This window comes from Heterodontus francisci, chromosome 1 (assembly GCF_036365525.1).
Source record: "Heterodontus francisci isolate sHetFra1 chromosome 1, sHetFra1.hap1, whole genome shotgun sequence".
NCBI lineage: Eukaryota > Metazoa > Chordata > Chondrichthyes > Heterodontiformes > Heterodontidae > Heterodontus > Heterodontus francisci.
Window position 1 is genome coordinate 133,921,765 of NC_090371.1, and position 18,122 is coordinate 133,939,886.

At 42.0% G+C, this 18,122-nt stretch overlaps 1 protein-coding gene across 4 annotated transcripts in view; it reads left to right on the plus strand.

Moving 5' to 3' along the window:
* Positions 1 to 18,122, plus strand: part of atp8a1 (ATPase phospholipid transporting 8A1) — a 522,190-nt gene that overhangs the window by 275,238 nt on the left and 228,830 nt on the right. For all 4 annotated transcript variants that reach the window (XM_068036156.1, XM_068036147.1, XM_068036163.1 and 1 more), the window contains 2 exons: positions 211 to 293; positions 7,241 to 7,290. In XM_068036156.1, coding sequence (XP_067892257.1) covers positions 211 to 293; positions 7,241 to 7,290 — 133 coding nt within the window. The remainder of the gene's footprint in view (positions 1 to 210; positions 294 to 7,240; positions 7,291 to 18,122) is intronic.

The window sequence follows — 18,122 nt, forward strand, 5'->3', positions numbered from 1 at the left end:
ACTCATTCAATGAAATTATCAGTCACAATTGTTTTGTGCCAGGCCCCTTCTGTACCCAAAGTTAGATTGAAGTTTGTAGAAACTGAGAGGAGATTTGTGGTATCCTAAAATTACTGATCGTGGTGCAATCTACAAGCCACTTCTGAAACATTCTATAATCTCATTGTTTATTGACAAAATGACAGTAATAATAGGAATTTTGTTTTACAGATGAAGGAGCATTGGTAAGAGCAGCAAAGGAGTTGGGTTTTGTCTTCAGTGGGCGAACCCCAAATTCAGTCATTATAGAAGCTGTAAGTACTTTGTTGTGTATGATTATTTAAATCAAAATGTTAAACTTTTGAAGTCTAATAGGGCTTCAAACTAAATAGTGGGGGGGAGGGTTCAGTTGCATGGAAAAACAGGAAGTTAAAGGAGAAGGTAGGAGTGCAGGTTAATGGTGAGGCTGATTGTTACCAAACTGCAAAAAGTATACTGGTTAAACCAGAAGAGAGAAATAATAAACTGGCAAATAAACCATCAGTGCTGAGGGGCAGGTTAGGGGGTATAGCCCAAATAAGAGTTCTCTATACAAATGCACGAAGTGTAAGGAATAGACTAGATGAGCTGCAGGCGCATATTCAAATGGAAGATTATGATGTGGTGACCATTGCGGAGATGTGGCTGCAGGATGGTCGGGACTGGGAACTAAATATACCTGGTTATACAAGGAGGGGCAGGTAAAATGGCAGAGGGGGTGGAGTAGCCTTACTGATTAGAAATAATACCACCTCATCGGTGAGGGAGGATAGAATGAGGGGAAACCATCCATTGGAGACCTTATGGTGGAATTGAGGAACAAAAAAGGATCTAAAACTGCAATAGGTGTTGTGTAGAGACCTCCTGGTAGCAGTTCTGAGGTGTTAGATTGTATAAATGCACAAATTAGGCAAGTGTGTAACAAAGGCAGAGTGGGGATTTTAACTTACACATGGATTGGGAGATGCAGACTAGCACCTGTCAGAAAGGTAATGAATTTCTGGGATGTGTCCGGGATAGTTTTCTACGGCAATATGTCCTAGATGTAACAAGGGGACAGGCAATATTAGATTTAGTTATGAGTAATGCGCCAAATTTAGTTAGCCTAACTGTGCATGAACATTTATCAAATAGTGATCACAACATGATCGAATTCAAGGTGGCGTTTGAAAGTGCAAAGCACGAATCAGCTACTAGAATTTTAGACTTGGGTAAGGCTGACTTTACTGGGATGAGACAGAGACTGTCCATGGTAAACTGGGTAGATCTGTTAATGGGTCAAAGGACTGACGAACAGTGGAGAATATTTAAAGAAACATTTAACGAAATACAGAGCGAGTATATACCCGAGAGGAAAAAGCTCCACCTCACAGAAAAAACAGCCATGGACAACTAAAGAGATTAGGGATAGCATAAAACTAAAAGAAAGGGCTTACAAAAATGCAAGACGCAGCACAGATCCGGCTGAATGGGATCGATACAAAGTCCAGCAAAGGGTCGCAAAGCAGCTGATGAGAGTTACTAAAAGACATTATGAAAGGAAACTTGCAAGGGACATCAAAATCAATAAGAAGAAATTTTGAAGGGACAGTGGGTGGTCAAGAGCAATGTAGGCCCACTAAAAGCTGAAAATGGAGATATTGTCATTGATAATAGGGAAATGACAGACATGTTGAACAATTACTTTGCCTCGGTATTTACAGTTGAAAAGGAGGATAACTTGCTGGAAGTCCCGAAAAAATTAATAGCCGATAGGTGACAGGGATTTAATACAATTAACGTAAGTAAAACATCAGTAACAAGGAAATTAATGGAACTAAAGAGTGAGTAATCCCCAGGACCTGACGTTTCCATCCGAGGGTGTTAAAGGGAGTAGGGGAGCACATTGTAGATGCCCTAACTATAGTCTTTCAGAGTTCCCTAGATTCAGGAGTGGTCCCTCTGGATTGGAAAGCTGCACGTGTCACTCCACTTTTTAAGAAGGGTGAAAGGGGGAACCAAGGAAATTATAAACCAGTTAGCCTGACATCTGTGGTGGGGACGTTGCTGGAGTCTATAATCAAGGATAGGGTGACAGAACACCTTTAAAAATAAATAAATAAATAAATTTCAGTTCATCAGGGACAGCCAGCATGGATTCATGACGGGAAGGTCATGTCTGACAAATCTCATTGAATTTTTTGAAGAGGTGACTAAGGTAGTGGACAGGGGAATGTCTATGGATGTTATTTATATTGTCTTCCAGAAGGCATTTGGCAAAATCCCACATAAGAGACTGTTAACTAAGGTAAAAGCCCATAGAGTTGAGGGCAAATTATTGACATGGTTAGGAAGTTGGTTGAATGGTAGGCGACAGAGAGTGGGGATAATGGGTAAGTACTCCGATTGGCAGGATGTGACTGGTGGTGTCCCGCAGGGATCTGTGTTGGGGCCTCAATTATTCATATTATTCACTAATGACTTGGATGATGACATAGTAAATCATATATCCAAATTTGCTGCTGATGCAAAGTTAGGCGGCATTGTAGACAGTCTAGATGATAGCATAAAATTGCAAAGAGACATTGACAGACTAGGTGAGTGGGCAAAACTGTGGCAGATGGAGTTCAATGCGGGCAAGTGTGAGATTATCCATTTTGGACCAAAAAAAGGATAGAGCAGGGTACTTTCCAAATGGGAAGAGGTTAAGTACAGTGGATGTCTGAAGAGACTTGGGGGTTCAGGTGCATAGATCTTTAAAATGCCCCGAGCAAGTGCAGAAAATAATCAAAAAGGCTAATGGAACGCTAGCCTTTATATCTTTATATATCTTTATATATCTATATATCTTTAGGGCGGCACAGTGGCGCAGTGGTTAGCACTGCAGCCTCACAGCTCCAGCGACCCGGGTTCAATTCTGGGTACTGCCTGTATGGAGTTTGCAAGTTCTCCCTGTGTCTGCGTGGGTTTCCTCCGGGTGCTCCGGTTTCCTCCCACATGCCAAAGACTTGGAGGTTGATAGGTTAATTGGCCATTATAAATTGCCCCTAGTGTAGGTAGGTGGTAGGGAAATATAGGGACAGGTGGGGATGTGGTAGGGATATGGGATTAGTGTAGGATTAGTATAAGTGGGTGGTTGATGGTCGGCACAGACTCGGTGGGCCGAAGGGCCTGTTTCAGTGCTGTATCTCTAAACTAAACTAAAAAACTAAACATCTAGAGGATTGGAGTATAAAGACAGAGGTTATGTTGCAGCTGTACAAAACCCTGGTTAGACCCCACTTGGAGTACTGTGAGCTGTTCTGGGCACCACACCTTAGGAAGGATATATTGGCCTTGGAGGGAGTGCAACGTAGGTTTACAAGAATGATACCTGGACTACAGGGGTTAAGTTACAAGGAGAGATTACACCAATTAGGCCTGTTTTCGCTAGAATTTAGAAGGTTAAGGGGTGATCTGATCGAAGTCTTCAAGATATTAACAGGAAAAGACAGGCTAGATAAAGATAAATTATTTCCACTCGTTGGAGATTCTAAAACTAGGGGGCATTGTCTAAAAATTAGGACCAGGCCATTCAGGAGAGATATTAGGAAGGACTTCTTCAGGCAAAGGGTGGTAGAGGTTTGGAACGCTCTCCCACAAACAGCAGTTGAAGCTAGAACAATTGTTAATTTTAAATCTGAGATAGATAGATTTTTGTTAAGCAAAGATATTAAGGGATATGGGCCAAAGGCAGGTATTTGGAGTTAGGCCACGGATCAGCCATGATCTCATTGAATGGCAGGATAGGCTCGAGGGGCTGAATAGCCTACTCCTGTTCCTATCTTCCTATGTAATGATTTCTTGGGTTTAAACTCTGTTTCCATAGAATCAGTTATGTTCATTTTGAAGGAATTGCACAGGATTTCTTTTAAAATCCCCAATTAGGAAGGGTTGTGTTGTGAATTAAGTCAAGTTACAGTACATAGATTAGAAAGGCTAAAAGATCACATAATAAAAGAGGACCAATAGAAAGGCTTTTTATATGCCCATTAGTAGTAAACGGGTAGCTCAAGAGGGGTAAAGGATAAAGGAGGCAAGCTTATAAACCTGTGGCTTCTTACTACTGTCTGATCAAGCAAATTTGGATAGCGAGTGAGCTTGAGATTTGTTGCAGCAATGTAGCAAAGGGTGTGGAAAAATGACAAAAATGGAAATCATGAGCAAATGCAGTCAGATTGCATTGAGAAGGGGCAAAGGTTTGAGGATAGAAAAATAAAATTAGGGTAAACAATATGTTCAAAATATTAGTGTAACCTTGGGTAAAAATTCATGTGGACGCATGAATGAAATTACAAAGGAAAGGATAGGGTAACAGTTTAATTGTTCCGGTATTTTGTCACTACATTTTCATTTTTGACTTGAAGAGAAGTAGAGTAGAGCAAGGTAGCTGTCACCATATCCACTAAAATGAGAACAGTGAGTGTGTAGCTACGAAGTGAGTTCCCACGGAACCAGGCTTTTTTGTTCTCTTTTCCAGTAAAGTCGATTAGGCTTCGAATAACTGTGTAGGAAAATGCACTGTGTACTTTAGAGTCATGTAGAGAGGGAAAGTACCAACTTTTTCCCTGGTCTCTGCCTAGCTGATCAGTGGTACCTTCATAATTGGCCTCTGCATTGGTTGACTAATGAAAGGAAAAATCAAGGGTAACTTTTCACTCCTGATTGTTCTTAGTAGAAAGGATGTGTCCAGACATAATATGAGGATGCAGTCAGGTTTGCTGAGTTAACCCCAGTTCGTGTAGCTCTTCGTTTAGGCTCAGGCATGAGGAATACACTCAAATGAGGTACCAGCAGACTGACAACATCCATGCAATTATATCTGAGTACAAGTCATCAGGAGAGAAAATGAGATAAAATTGGTGGAGAGATTCATGTGATGAGGGTATTCCTTCCAAAAATGAATAGGAGATATGATCAGTTTATTTTTATAGCAGTCCAGTAGGAATCTGCAGCTTTAAACTAATGTCAGGCAGCTTTTACCAGCACCTGAAAATCGAGTAAGCAGGTTTGTACTACTTAAATTTGAACACTTGCTTTAGTTAGTTGATTGGGCTCATCAAAATGAAGGATGCCAATGCTGGAAATCTAATCAAAAGCACTCCTTTGCCCAGGTATAACACAAACAGAAGCAGAGTGAAGCTCCCAACTTGTAGCTTTACCCCAACCTAAAAAAATCAACCATTCCTGCACAAGTGTGGATTTTCCACTTCCCATTTTCTCTATTGTTATGAAGAATGTTGTATCACTTACTCCAAATATAGCTCCTTTTTTGTTTGAATATGCTCAGATGCTCAGCTCACACACACAAAACTCCCTCCCTACCTGCCCCTCAGCTTTCGATCTAATCTAATGCAAACTTCCTTTTTGTTCTTCATTGTGACTTCCTCTTTATATTAACTTGGTCACTTGCTGAAACCTCATTTCATAAGAATGGAAGAATAGCACTTGCATATGCAGTGAGGGTGGAGAAAGCTATATGACTCTCCTGACCCTTGCATGTCACCAAACATAGAAAGGAACAATGGTTCTCCCTGCCTGTTCACTACCTCATGTCTCCAGTTTGAGCAATCTCTTATTCACTTCAAAGTGAAGGTTGAACTGCATTCAAGCCATATGTTAGCTTGGCTTAGTTGGTAGCATGCAAACCTATATTTTAAAAAAAGTAGGCCATTTAGCCCCTCCTGCCTGCTTATCATTCAATGAGATCATGCCTGATCTGCATCCTTACTCCATTTACCTGTCTTTGTTCCATATTCCTTTGGCTAACAAAAATCTATCAATCTCGGTTATAAAATTAGCAATTGATCTAGCATCAATTGTTGTTTGTGGAAGAAAATTCTAAACTTCTCGCACCTTTTGTGTGTCAGTGTTTCCTAATTTCACTCCTGAAAGGTCTGGCTGTAATTTTTAGACTCTGCCCCCTAGTGTTAGATTCCTAGTCTCCTCAACTAGCAGTAAAGTCCCATATTGGAGGTGCAGGTCAGAATCTTGGCTAACAATCCTCTGCAGGTTTGACGGTGATGGAGTGTGACACTGTTGGAGATGTTAACTTTTGAATGTTTAGGAAGATATATTTTCTGAATCCCCGTTGACGCTGAGCAACCTCTGCAGCCACCAGCCCATTTTGGGAACAGGCAGCTATGTTATGATTTTTCACGCATTGTGCTGGTGGCAGTTTAGGTTGGGTGCCACTGGCATAGACTCAGAAAATTTCCTTTTGTATGTCTGCACTGGTGGACATTAAAGTTCTCATAACACCATTGTAAGAAGAGCAAGAACTTTTCTTAGTTTTAACCAGCATTCTTTCCTCAACCAATATAATGAAACATATGGGCGGCGCAGTGGTTAGCACCGCAGCCTCACAGCTCCAGGGACCCGGGTTCGATTCTGGGTACTGCCTGTGCGGAGTTTGCAAATTCTCCCTGTGTCTGCGTGGGTTTTCGCCAGGTGCTCCGGTTTCCTCCCACATCCAAAGACTTGCAGGTGATAGGTAAATTGGCCGTTGTAAATTGCCCCTAGTGTAAGGAGGTGATGGGGAATATGGGATTACTGTAGGGTTAGTATAAATGGGTTGGTCGGCACAGACTCGGTGGGCCGAAGGGCCTGTTTCAGTGCTGTATCTCTAAATAAATAAATACATTGAGTATTTATTTCTTTTTATCAGGCAATTCTGGCACAGAGGGGTTGCCACATTTGCCAACACAAGTCGGTGCATTTCAAAAGTAATTATTGTGTGAATGTTTTGACATCATAAAACATTATAAATGCCATATTCAAGGAACAGGGAAGACCATATGTAGAATAGGTAACCTAACCTTGTTCATATTTGCTGCAGTCAAAATGTTATTACCAATGAGGTTATGATTTTCACTTTAAGGGAAGTTTTGCTTGTGGCGCTAAATCTCACTGAGGTATGCTGGAACCAAGAGTGATACTTCACAAATTTTGCCCTTATTAATGAAAATATACATTTGGATTGACAGTCTTAAAAGAAACTATCTGTTCACTCCAATATTTACTAGAACCACATTGAAGAAAAATCAATGAAAAACACTTGGCTTTCATTCTTTTTCATTAGCTGAATCACTTTGTCTCTCTTTCTCTCGCTCTTGCTACAGCTTGAGATTCAGAGAGAAGTAACTGAAAAGTACAGATCAATTGGTTTTATTTTGGTGATCTAAAGTCTTTTTTTCTATTATAGCTTGGACAAGAAGAAAAATATGAACTGCTCAATGTCCTTGAGTTTACAAGGTAATGTTTCCTTAAATGATTTTAAAGTTAAACTAGTTGATCTCTTTTGGCATTACATATGATAAATCAGCAAATATGGTCACTCTCTTAGCCAGCTCTCTAATGTTTTTATATTGCTGTTTCTCTCTTTTGCTCTTCTGCTTCCTCTTTCACTTCTGCATCTCTCCCCATAACTTTTCCATTTTATGCTTCTATTTTGGTCCAATTCTGTGTCTCTTGTCCTTGTTTCTTTTCGGATCTCTCTCTCTCTGCCTCCCCATCAATGTTTGAAATTAACAACACTCTCAGATTTGCACAATTAGTCTTAGCCTTAATTAGTTGACTATAAAATTCTACTTGTACTTTTTTGAAAATGTAAGTAATTTTAAATGAAAGTGCTCGTGCGAATGCACGCGTTCTCTCTCTCTCCCCCATGAGTTTACTATACTTAGAACACAGGTCAAAGGCTACAACTGATGTATAATCAGAACAGACTCTCAAAAATACAAAACATACACAGCTTCTCCTTTATTAAAGACACTCAGTATATATGTTAGCACGGTAAAGCTTTTGAAACTTGTTCTCTTTTTATTTGAAGAAAAGCTATTAGGCAGAAAGTACTAGGAGGCAGTGAAAAATATCCTATCAGTACAGCTGGCTGAACTGTACTGATACCTTCTGGAAAATTAGGTGCACTGTATTTGTTCAGATTGCACATTCATAGCTCTAGGCAAAAAGAGCAATTCCAAGCACAAGCTTTTGGAAGAGGCTTATGACTTCAAGTTAGATACTTAACTGAAGGTGCTAAAAGGCATCTGAAAAAATTACCATGAAAACTGCTGGATTGTCAAAAACAAAATTGATTCAATAAAGTCCTTCAGGGAGGAAACCAGCCAGCCTTGTGTAGCCTGCCTGTCAGTGATTACAGTCAGCTCTTAATGCCTTCAGGATAGTTAGGGGTGAGTAATAAGTCCTGTCTCTTAACTATAAAATGATTGCTATTGTGCGTGACATGTTTAATATTGAAAATAGTGATCATAATGCCCCCTATAAGAGTAACAGAAGGCAATAATGCTGATCAGTGAGGAGAAGGTAAAGGCTAGAATGGTGCTCGAAGTGGAGGGATAAGGAGCTCAATGTTGTTTGGGGGCAGGGATGTCTAAGATTTCAGCACAGGGAGTGACTGAACTGTCAGTTCTTTTAGATGTGAATTTTCAGTCTATTATCTTACATGCATATCTACGAGTTTGCAGTTATCAGGCTTGTTTCCCTTAATGCTTTCATAAGAGTATTGTTAACCCAACTTTAATGCATTGATATGCTGGAAATAACAATAGACTAATAGGAAAGGAAAAGACTTGTATTTAATAGTGCCTCTCACGTCCTCGAAGTGTTTCGCAGCTAATTCTGAACTTTGAAATGTGGTCACTCTTTCAATTTAGAGAAACGCGGCAGCCACTTCGCACACAACCAGGTTGCACTAACAGCAGTGAGCTGCATTAACAGATAATCTGTTTTAGCGCTGTTGATGAAAATTGAGGAGAGCTTCTCTGCTTTTCTTTGAATAGTACCATGGGAGCTTTTGCATGCACTGCAGAAGGCATATTCTGTCTCAGTTTAACATCTTATCTATAAGACAACACCTCCAGCAGTGCTGCGCACCCTCAATACTGCACTGAACTGTCGGTCTGGATGATGTGCAATATGGATTAAACCTACTTTCTGACTCCGGCAAAAGTGCTATCACGTAGCCAAGGCTGACACCAAGAATAACAAATACTTTAGAAATATTATAAACTAAAAAGAATGCAATGTGAAGTGGCAGATAATTTACACTGTTCACTAATATCCTTAAAGTATACACATAGACTCTCGCACTTATTTTGTTTTGAAACTCAGCCATCAGGGTATTCTGAATTTTAATCAATTATGTCAAGCAAGATACGTGCACTGCTCTTTATAAAATATCCTGTCATACGTTAGATAGTTTCTTTACCTTTCTGAGTGACAGCAGTGCCATATTGGTCATCTCAAGCCCCTTTTCTATCAAGAGCGGACTATAACAGATCATAGGCTGGAGGTCGAAATTGGGTTTAGGGAAAGTTAGTTTTTGGAGACAACTGTGTACATCCACTGATAATGATTTTGACTTTCATCAGTTTAAAAGCGATATTTGTGTTCTGCAAAACATTTCATGTTACAGTCCTTGTAAAGCAATATGCTTAGCATTGTCCAGGTACACATCCTGTTTTTTAATTTATTTTTTAAACACTGAATAAGTGAAAGCCTGTAAGTATTCACCTGCTGCCTTTGCAGCTGCATGATCAGCACAGCACTGCATCATTGACCTCATGTCAAGATTATGCTGGCTTAGTATCTGATGTCATTGAAAGGGGAAAGTTAGTGAGTTTTAACAGGGAATACGAGGTGGCTTACTGATTATGGTTGTAAAAGGGGCAGAGATATTAGGTGAGGTAGTGCTGGCTAATGCAAATCAGAAGTCCAACTTAGCATGGGCTTGGCTGATGTGTTTTGGATTCTGATTTCATGGGGTTATTGCTGAAAATATGAGGCTACCTGATGAGTAGGACTCAGCAAATTAGTCTCTTGTCTCTCTCCAAGCAGCAGAGACAATGCAAGCTGATCTGTGGAGTTGTCGCGTGCCACTTAACTTGGATTTCCGCTCCAGCAACTTCATGCTTACAAAAATCACAGGAAGAATTGGGTGGCTATCAAGCCTCTGCCAGGGCCTTGCCAGCACCTGCACCAGGACAACTGATGGGGAAAGCACCTAAGGCCTACAGGTTTCCACTTTTGAAATTACAACCTGTTACTCATGCAAGACACAGGGTTGTCTTGCCTTTCCCCATTTAGAATTAGGGATACAGTGGAATCACCAACAAGTCTACCGCTCATTCCCACATCTTACAACAGTTAATAGTATACCAAAAAGAATTTATACAAAATTTTGCAATTTCTAATAGAAAATTACAAATTCTTTATCACAAAAAGGAACATTATAGTAACTTTTGTTAATGCTGTTTTTATATTGTTTTAAATTTTTGTCCTTTTGTTTGCAGAAATGACCATGGGAAAACCAAAAAATTAATAAATGCTCATTGCCACATGTGATACCAGGTCATTTCTGCCTTTGCACAAAGCTTGTCTTTTGATCATTGTCTTCTGGGGTTTGGCTTATTGTTGCACATTTTTGGGAGGCATGCATATGTATGTATCATCAACAACGTCAGTGCCTCTAGCATAGTAAAACATCCCAAGACACCTCACTGGAGTGTTATCAAACAAAATTTGACACTGAGCTACATAAGGAAATATTAGGGTAGATGACTAGAAGCTTAGTCAAAGAGGTAGGTTTTCAGGACAATCTTAAAGGCGGACAGCGAGGTAGAGAGGCAGTGAGGTTCAGAGGGAATTCCAGAGCTTGGGGCCTAAGCAACTGAAGGTATGGCTATCAGTGATGGAACAATTAAAATCAGAGATGCTCAAGCGACCAGAATGAGAGAAGGGCAGATACCTCGGAGGGTTGCAGGGCTGACGCTGTTTTCAGATGATGTCACAGAAGGGCAGCATCTAGATGAGAAATAAGAGGGCAACAATCCTTGAGGGACTCCAAAGGAAGAGAAGCCATTTGAGGCTATACTCTGACTACAGCTCAATACATAAGAATGTGGAACTCGCTACCACAGGGAGTAATTGAGGCGGACAGTATAGATGCATCTAAGAGGAGGCTAGACAAGCATATGAAGGAGATGGGAGTAGAGGGTTCTCTTCTTCTTCTTTGCCCTTCTTGTCTCGAGAGACAATGGGTAAACGCCTGGAGGTGGTCAGTGGTTTGTGAAGCAGCGCCTCGAGTGGCTATAAAGGCCAATTCTAGAGTGACAGACTCTTCCACAGGTGCTGCAGATAAAATTGGTTGTCGGAGCTGTTACACAGTTGGCTCTCCCCTTGCGCTTCTGTCTTTTTACCTGCCAACTGCTAAGTCTCTTCAACTCGCCACACTTTAGCCCCGCCTTTATGGCTGTCTGCCAGCTCTGGCGATCACTGGCAACTGACTCCCACGACTTGTGATCAGTGTCACAGGACTTCATGTCGCGTTTGCAGACGTCTTTAAAGCGGAGACATGGATGGCCGGTGGGTCTGATACCAGTGACGAGCTCGCTGTACAATATGTCCTTGGGGATCCTGCCATCTGCCATGCGGCTCACATGGCCAAGCTATCTCAAGCGCCGCTGGCTCATTAGGGTGGATATGCTGGGGATGTTGGCCGCCTCGAGGACTTCTGTGTTGGAGATATGGTCCTGCCACCTGATGCCAAGGATTCTCCGGAGGCAGCAAAGATGGAATGAATTGAGAAGTCGCTATTGGCTGACATGCGTTGTGCAGGCCTCGCTGCCGTAGAGCAAGGTACTGAGGACACGGGCTTGATACACTCGGACTTTTGTGTTCCGTGTCAGTGCGTCATTTTCCCACACTCTCTTGGCCAGTCTGGACATAGCAGTGGAAGCCTTTCCCATGCGCTTGTTGATTTCTGCATCGAGAGACAGGTTACTGGTGATAGTTGAGCCTCGGTAGGTGAACTCTTGAACCACTTCCAGAGCGTGGTCGCCGATATTGATGGATGGAGCATTTCTGACGTCCTGTCCCATGATGTTCGTTTTCTTGAGGATGGTTAGGCCAAATTTGTTGCAGGCAGCCGCAATCCTGTCGATGAGTCTCTGCAGACACTCTTCAGTGTGAGATGTTAATGCAGCATAGTCAGCAAAGAGGAGTTCCCTGATGAGGACTTTCCGTACTTTGATCTTCGCTCTTAGACGGGCAAGGTTGAACGACCTGCCATCTGATCTTGTGTGGAAGAAGGAATTTTCATCTGAAGACTTGAACACATGTGAGAGCAGCAGGGAGACGAAGATCCCAAACAGTGTAGGTGCAAGAACACAGCCCTGTTTCACACCACTCAGGATAGGAAAGGGGTCTGATGAGGCGCCGCTATGCTGAATTGTGCCTTTCATATTATCATGGAATGAGGTGATACTTAGTAGTTTTGGTGGACATCCGATCTTTGCTAGTAGTCTGAAGAGACCACATCTGCTGACGAGGTCAAAGGCTTTGGTGAGATCATTCAAAGCAACGTAGAGGGGCATCTGTTGTTCATGGAATTTCTCCTGTAGCTGGCGAAGGGAGAGCAGCATGTCAATGGTGGATCTCTCTGCTCAAAAGCCACACTGTGCCTCAGGATAGACACGCTCAGCCAGCCTCTGGAGCCTGTTTAAAGCGACTCAAGCGAAGACTTTCCCCACTATGCTGAGTAGGGAGATTCCACGATAGTTGTTGCAGTCACCGCGGTCACCCTTGTTCTGACAGAGGAGGGTGATATTGGCATCGCGCATGTCCTGTGGTACTGCTCCCCCGTCCCAGCACAGGCAAAGCAGTTCGTGGAGTGCTGAAAGTATAGCAGGCTTGGCACTCTTGATTATTTCAGGGGTAATGCCATCCTTCCCAGGGGCTTTTCTGCTGGCTAGTGAATCAATGGCATCACTGAGTTCCGATTTTGTTGGCTATACGTCCAGCTCATCCATGACTGGCAGAGACTGGGCTGCATTGAGGGCGGTCTCAGTGACAACATTTTCCCTGGAGTACAATTCTAGGTAGTGCTCCACCCAGCAGTCCATTTGCTTGCGTTGGTCAGTGATTGTGTCCCCTGATTTAGACTTGAAGGGGGCGATCTTCCTGATGTTTGGCCCAAAAGCTCTCTTAATGCCATCATACATTCCTCTGATATTTCCGGTGTCGGAGGCCAGCTGAATATGACTGCATAGGTGTTGCCAGTAGTCATTTGCGCAGTGCCTGGCTGCTTTAAGTGCTACGGATGTTAACTCGCTGGAGGCTTTCTTGTAGTTCAGCAGTGCAATGCGTTTAGCGGCTATGACAGGTTCCAGCTCTTGAGATTGAAACCAGTCTGCATTCTGCTTCACACGTCTGCCATAGGTGGTCATTGCTGAGTCATAGATGGCGCCTCTGATGTGGGCCCACTTGATCTCTGCATCCCTAGTCTTAGTGTTTTGAAGGGCTTTTTCAAATGAATTTAGAAACTTATGTAACAGCTGTAGATAAGAAATTCTGCTCGTGTTGATGCACGGGCGGCCCTTCTGCTTGGAGTGATGCAGCTTCTTTGGTTTGAGTCTAACCTTGCTGCACACCAGGGAGCGGTCGGTGTCACAGTCCGCACTGTGGAAGCTACGTGTGATTTGAACGCTGTTTAAAGAGGCTCGCCTTGTGACGATGAGGTCCAGCTGGTGCCAACGACATGATCTTGGGTGCCTCCAAGAAACCTGGTGACAGGGTTTAGTATGAAAGAACGAGTTGGTGATGCCGAGGTTGTGTTAGGTACACAACTCAAGCAGAGGGTTACGCTGATAGAATTAGATGAAGGAAGATAGAAAGGGGATTGAGTGGAGCATAAACACTGGCATGAACTGGTTGGGTCGGGTGACCTGTTTTTGTGCTGTATATTCCAGGTATTTCTGTGGTAGAAAAGAATGGAATCAAGCAAGGGCAGTTCCACCCAGCTAGCTGACTGAGGAAAGATGTCGGATGTGGTTTAATCAACTGTGTTGAAAGCTGCAAATAGGTTGATTAGAATGAGGAGGGATAGGTTATCATGGTCAAAGAATGTCCTTTGTGACTTTCAGAAGAGCCATTTAAGTGTTGTGATGGGGCAGGAAACCTGATTAGAAGGATTCAAACATGGAGTTGCAGTGAAAATGGGGACGTATTTGGGAGGCAACAACACTTTCAAGTACTTTGGTGAGAAAAAGGAGGTTGGAGATGGGGTGGTAGTTTGTGAGGTCAGAAGGTTCAAGAGTGTTTATTTTTCAGAAGAGGGTGATGACAGCAGATTTGAAGTGGTGGGGTGTTGGTGGACAGTACCTGAGGAGAGGCAATGCTAATATCAGCCAGCATGGGGCACAGGAAGGGATGTTGAGTGGTCAACAGTTTGGAATGGAATCAAGGGAGTAGCAGGTGGGTCATGCAGACCGAATTAGTGTCTTATACAAGTTCAACATAACCTCCTTGCTCTTGTACGCTATGCCCCTGTTAATAAAGCCCAGGATACTGTATGCTGTATTAAGCACTCTCTCAACCTGTCCTGCCACCTTCAATGACTTATGCACATATACACCCAGGACCCTCTGCTTCTGCACCCCCTTTAGAATTGTACCCTTTATATTGTCTCTCCATGTTCTTCCTACCAAAATGTACCCCTTCACATTTCTCCACATTGCACTTCATCTGCCACCTGTCCGCCCATGCCACCAACTTATCTATGTCGTTCTTTGAAGTTGTACACTATCCTCCTCACAATTCCTCCAAGTTTTGTATCATCTGCAAACTTTGAAATTGTGCCCTATACACCAAGGTTTAGGTCATTATATCAGGAAAAGCATGGGTCCCAACACTGAACCTTGGAGAACTCCACTTCAAACCTTCCTCCAGTCCGAAAAACATCCAATAACCACTACTCTTTGTTTCCTGTCACTCAGCCAATTCCGTATCCATGTTGCTACTGTCCCTTTTATTCCATGAGCTATAACTTTGCTCACAAGTCTGTTGTGTGGCACTATTTCAAATGCCTTTTGGAAGTCCACGTACACCACATGAACTGCATTGACCTCATCAACTCTCTCTGTTACCTCCTCAAAAAACTCCCCTCAAGAAATCCATGCTGGCTTTCTTTAATCAACCCGCATCTGTCCATGTGACTATTAATTTTGTCCTGAATTATTCTTTCTAGAATTTTCCCCACCACTGAATTTAAACTGACTGGCCTGTAGTTGCTAGGCTTATCTTTACATCTTTTTTTGAACAAGGATGTAACGTTTGCAATTCTCCAGCCCTCTGGCACCATCCCTGAGTCTAAGGAAGACTGAAAACTTATGGTCAGTGCCTCTGCAATTTTCACTCTCCCTTCCTTCAATATCCTTGGATGTATCTCATCCGGTCCTGGTGCCTTATCCAGATTAGGTACAGACAGCCTATCCAATACCACCTTTTTATCAATTTTAAACTCTTCTCATTTCTGAATTACCTCCCCTTTCACCATTTCTTGGGTTGCATCTTTTTTCTTCGTAAAGACAGATGTAAAGTATTCATTTAATACCTCAGCTAAACCTTCTGCCTCCACGCGCAAATCCTCTTTTTGGTCCTTAATCGGCCCCACTCCTTTTTACCACCCTTGTACTAATTAAATGTCTATAGAAAGCTTTGGAATTCCCTTGTATGTTAATTGCCAGTCTCTCTTCATACTCTCTCTTTGCTTCTGTTATTTGCTTTTTCACTTTACCTCTAAACCTTCTATATTCTGCCCATGTAAATATTTTGTTCAACTTGTTTTGTAATTTCTGAACTGTTTGTTCTGATTCCACTGCCTTTCCTTGTTATTTTCTGAAAACTTGAACAAATTTCATTGGGTTTCTGAGTTTGTCATTACTCTAAATTAGAAACAGCAGTAACCCACCATCTAGCCTTCGGCATCCCATTAAGTGCATGTCCAAAGCAACTCCTCTAATTAACTGCCTGTTATTTCTGTCTTTCAGCCAATTTTGTATTACTACCCAAGATTACTCCCAAATCTAACCACTTCCAGCTTAATTAATAGTCTTTTGTGTGGAACTTTTGTCAAATGCTCACTGAAAGTCTCATGTTGTGGGGCTCACAACAGTTCACTTGGACACTAACCTCTTTGACTTCTCTGGGGAACTGTTTCGGCAGGTGGTTCCCTTCTGAATTCATGAAGCCTGACATTTACTAGGTTATTATTGTATACATAATCTTGGAATATATTATTGAGGCAAATTTCATTATTTTATGCAAGATTTGATGAAGACTACCTGTTCTTTTTTTGGTATCCTTTTTGAACACTGGCTCCACAGTAGCTTTTTCTAGTCTAGTACCTCCCCAGTGTCTAGTGGGTACCATAGGGCCAAGAATTCTGTGGTGCACTCCTGGTGCAACTATCATGGAAGCATGGTGGAAGGGCCACAAACTAAGTTTGGACCCTGATGCACCAAAGCTAGCAGGGGAATTTACGGTGGCCCTGTTTGGGGGCAGAGTTCTTGAGTTGGGTACAGAGCTAGAGTTGGAGACCCCCAATTGTAGCTTGGTCCTTCTGAAACTTTGGTGGATAAAAATTTGTGTAACAAAATCGGGGCCCATGTAAAGCGGGCTGCCGATTCACTGAGTTTGTTTCACCTACTGGTAGTGACTAATTTCACTACCTTAACATCCACTGCATACTATATGGATGCTGCTGTTTGACCACTGCTCTGGTTTCAGAAAGCACGTCACTGGACAATGTACTGCACGTGCATTGTTCCTTGCCGAGATGCTGGTACATGGCATATCTGTATACTTGATGTTGCAGTGGATAATAGTGAGTCCTGAATACCTTCTGATTTTCCTGTCCTCCTTCCTCCAAAATGTTTTGCAAGTAGAGATTTGGTGCTGCAACCATACAGCTGAGTTCATGTTAACTGCTGTTTAAACTTAATTTATCTTTCTTAAAGTTATTGTTATGCAAATTATATAAATCACCAGTATATTTGGAGTTGCTTAACTAACCAGCAACCTATCTTGCACTGACCTCCATTGGTTCCCTTCATCTTAATGCACTGAAATCAAAATTCATGTCCTCAATGACACATCCCTCCATGGTTTTATTTATTTATTTAGAGATACAGTACTGAAACAGGCCCTTTGGCCCACCGAGTCTGTGCCGACCATCACCCACCCATTTATACTAATCCTACACTAATCTCATATTCCTATATTCCTACCACATCCCCACCTTCCCTATATTCCCCTACCACCTACCTATACTAGGGGCAATTTATAATGGCCAATTTACCTATCAACCTGCAAGTCTTTGGCTGTGGGAGGAAACCGGAGCACCCGGCGAAAACCCACACGGTCCACAGGGAGAACTTGCAAACTCCGCACAGGCAGTACCCAGAATTGAACCCGGGTCACTAGAGCTGTGAGGCTGCAGTGCTAACCACTGCACCACTGTTTTGCCTTACTGTAGCTCTGCACGGTCCCATCTTGTGAATCTCTGACTGATTTCCTGTGTCCCTTCTGCCACCCCTAAAAATAGAACATTATGCATTTCTGGCTGAATTAGTAGGAATCATTTTATACATATATTTAGCCTGAGCATCATCAAGAAAAAGCCCTGAAAGCAGCTGCTTTCAAATGGCAAACAATGAGTTATAGCCCAGATGTGCTTTGGAAATTACAGTGCATATGTTCTGTACATTAATATTCTTTGTATTGGATGCACAAACTTCCATTCCTGTCATCATGAAAATGGAAATGTATGTAACTCCTGTTACGTGATGTGCATTCTGCTGTTGTATGTATGTGTACTGCTTTCCAACTGTTCTCACTAGTTAACTTTTCCCAAATTCCTTTTGAGCTTCAGTTGAGAGAATATTTTGTCTGGTGTTTAGTTATTTCTTACCTTTTTTGATTTACTTTTTATCTCCCAATATAACCACACTGAGTCTTTGGTAAGAGTAATTTATAGTTTTTTTTTGATATTCAGAAAGTAACCTTTAAATTGATATTTTTGATTTCAATTCAACTTTTTTTTTAAGTTGAGAAACCAAGGTGAAGGTCAATAATACAAGACATGACCAACTTTGAAATGAGTAAAAGTGAGTTACATTAGGAAGTCATGATTAGGTGACGTCAGTAGTTTTATAGAAAGGAGGAGAAGGAAAGACAGGGAAGCAAGAAGCTTCTCATATAGAAGAATGTGCATTCAGTCTTAATTG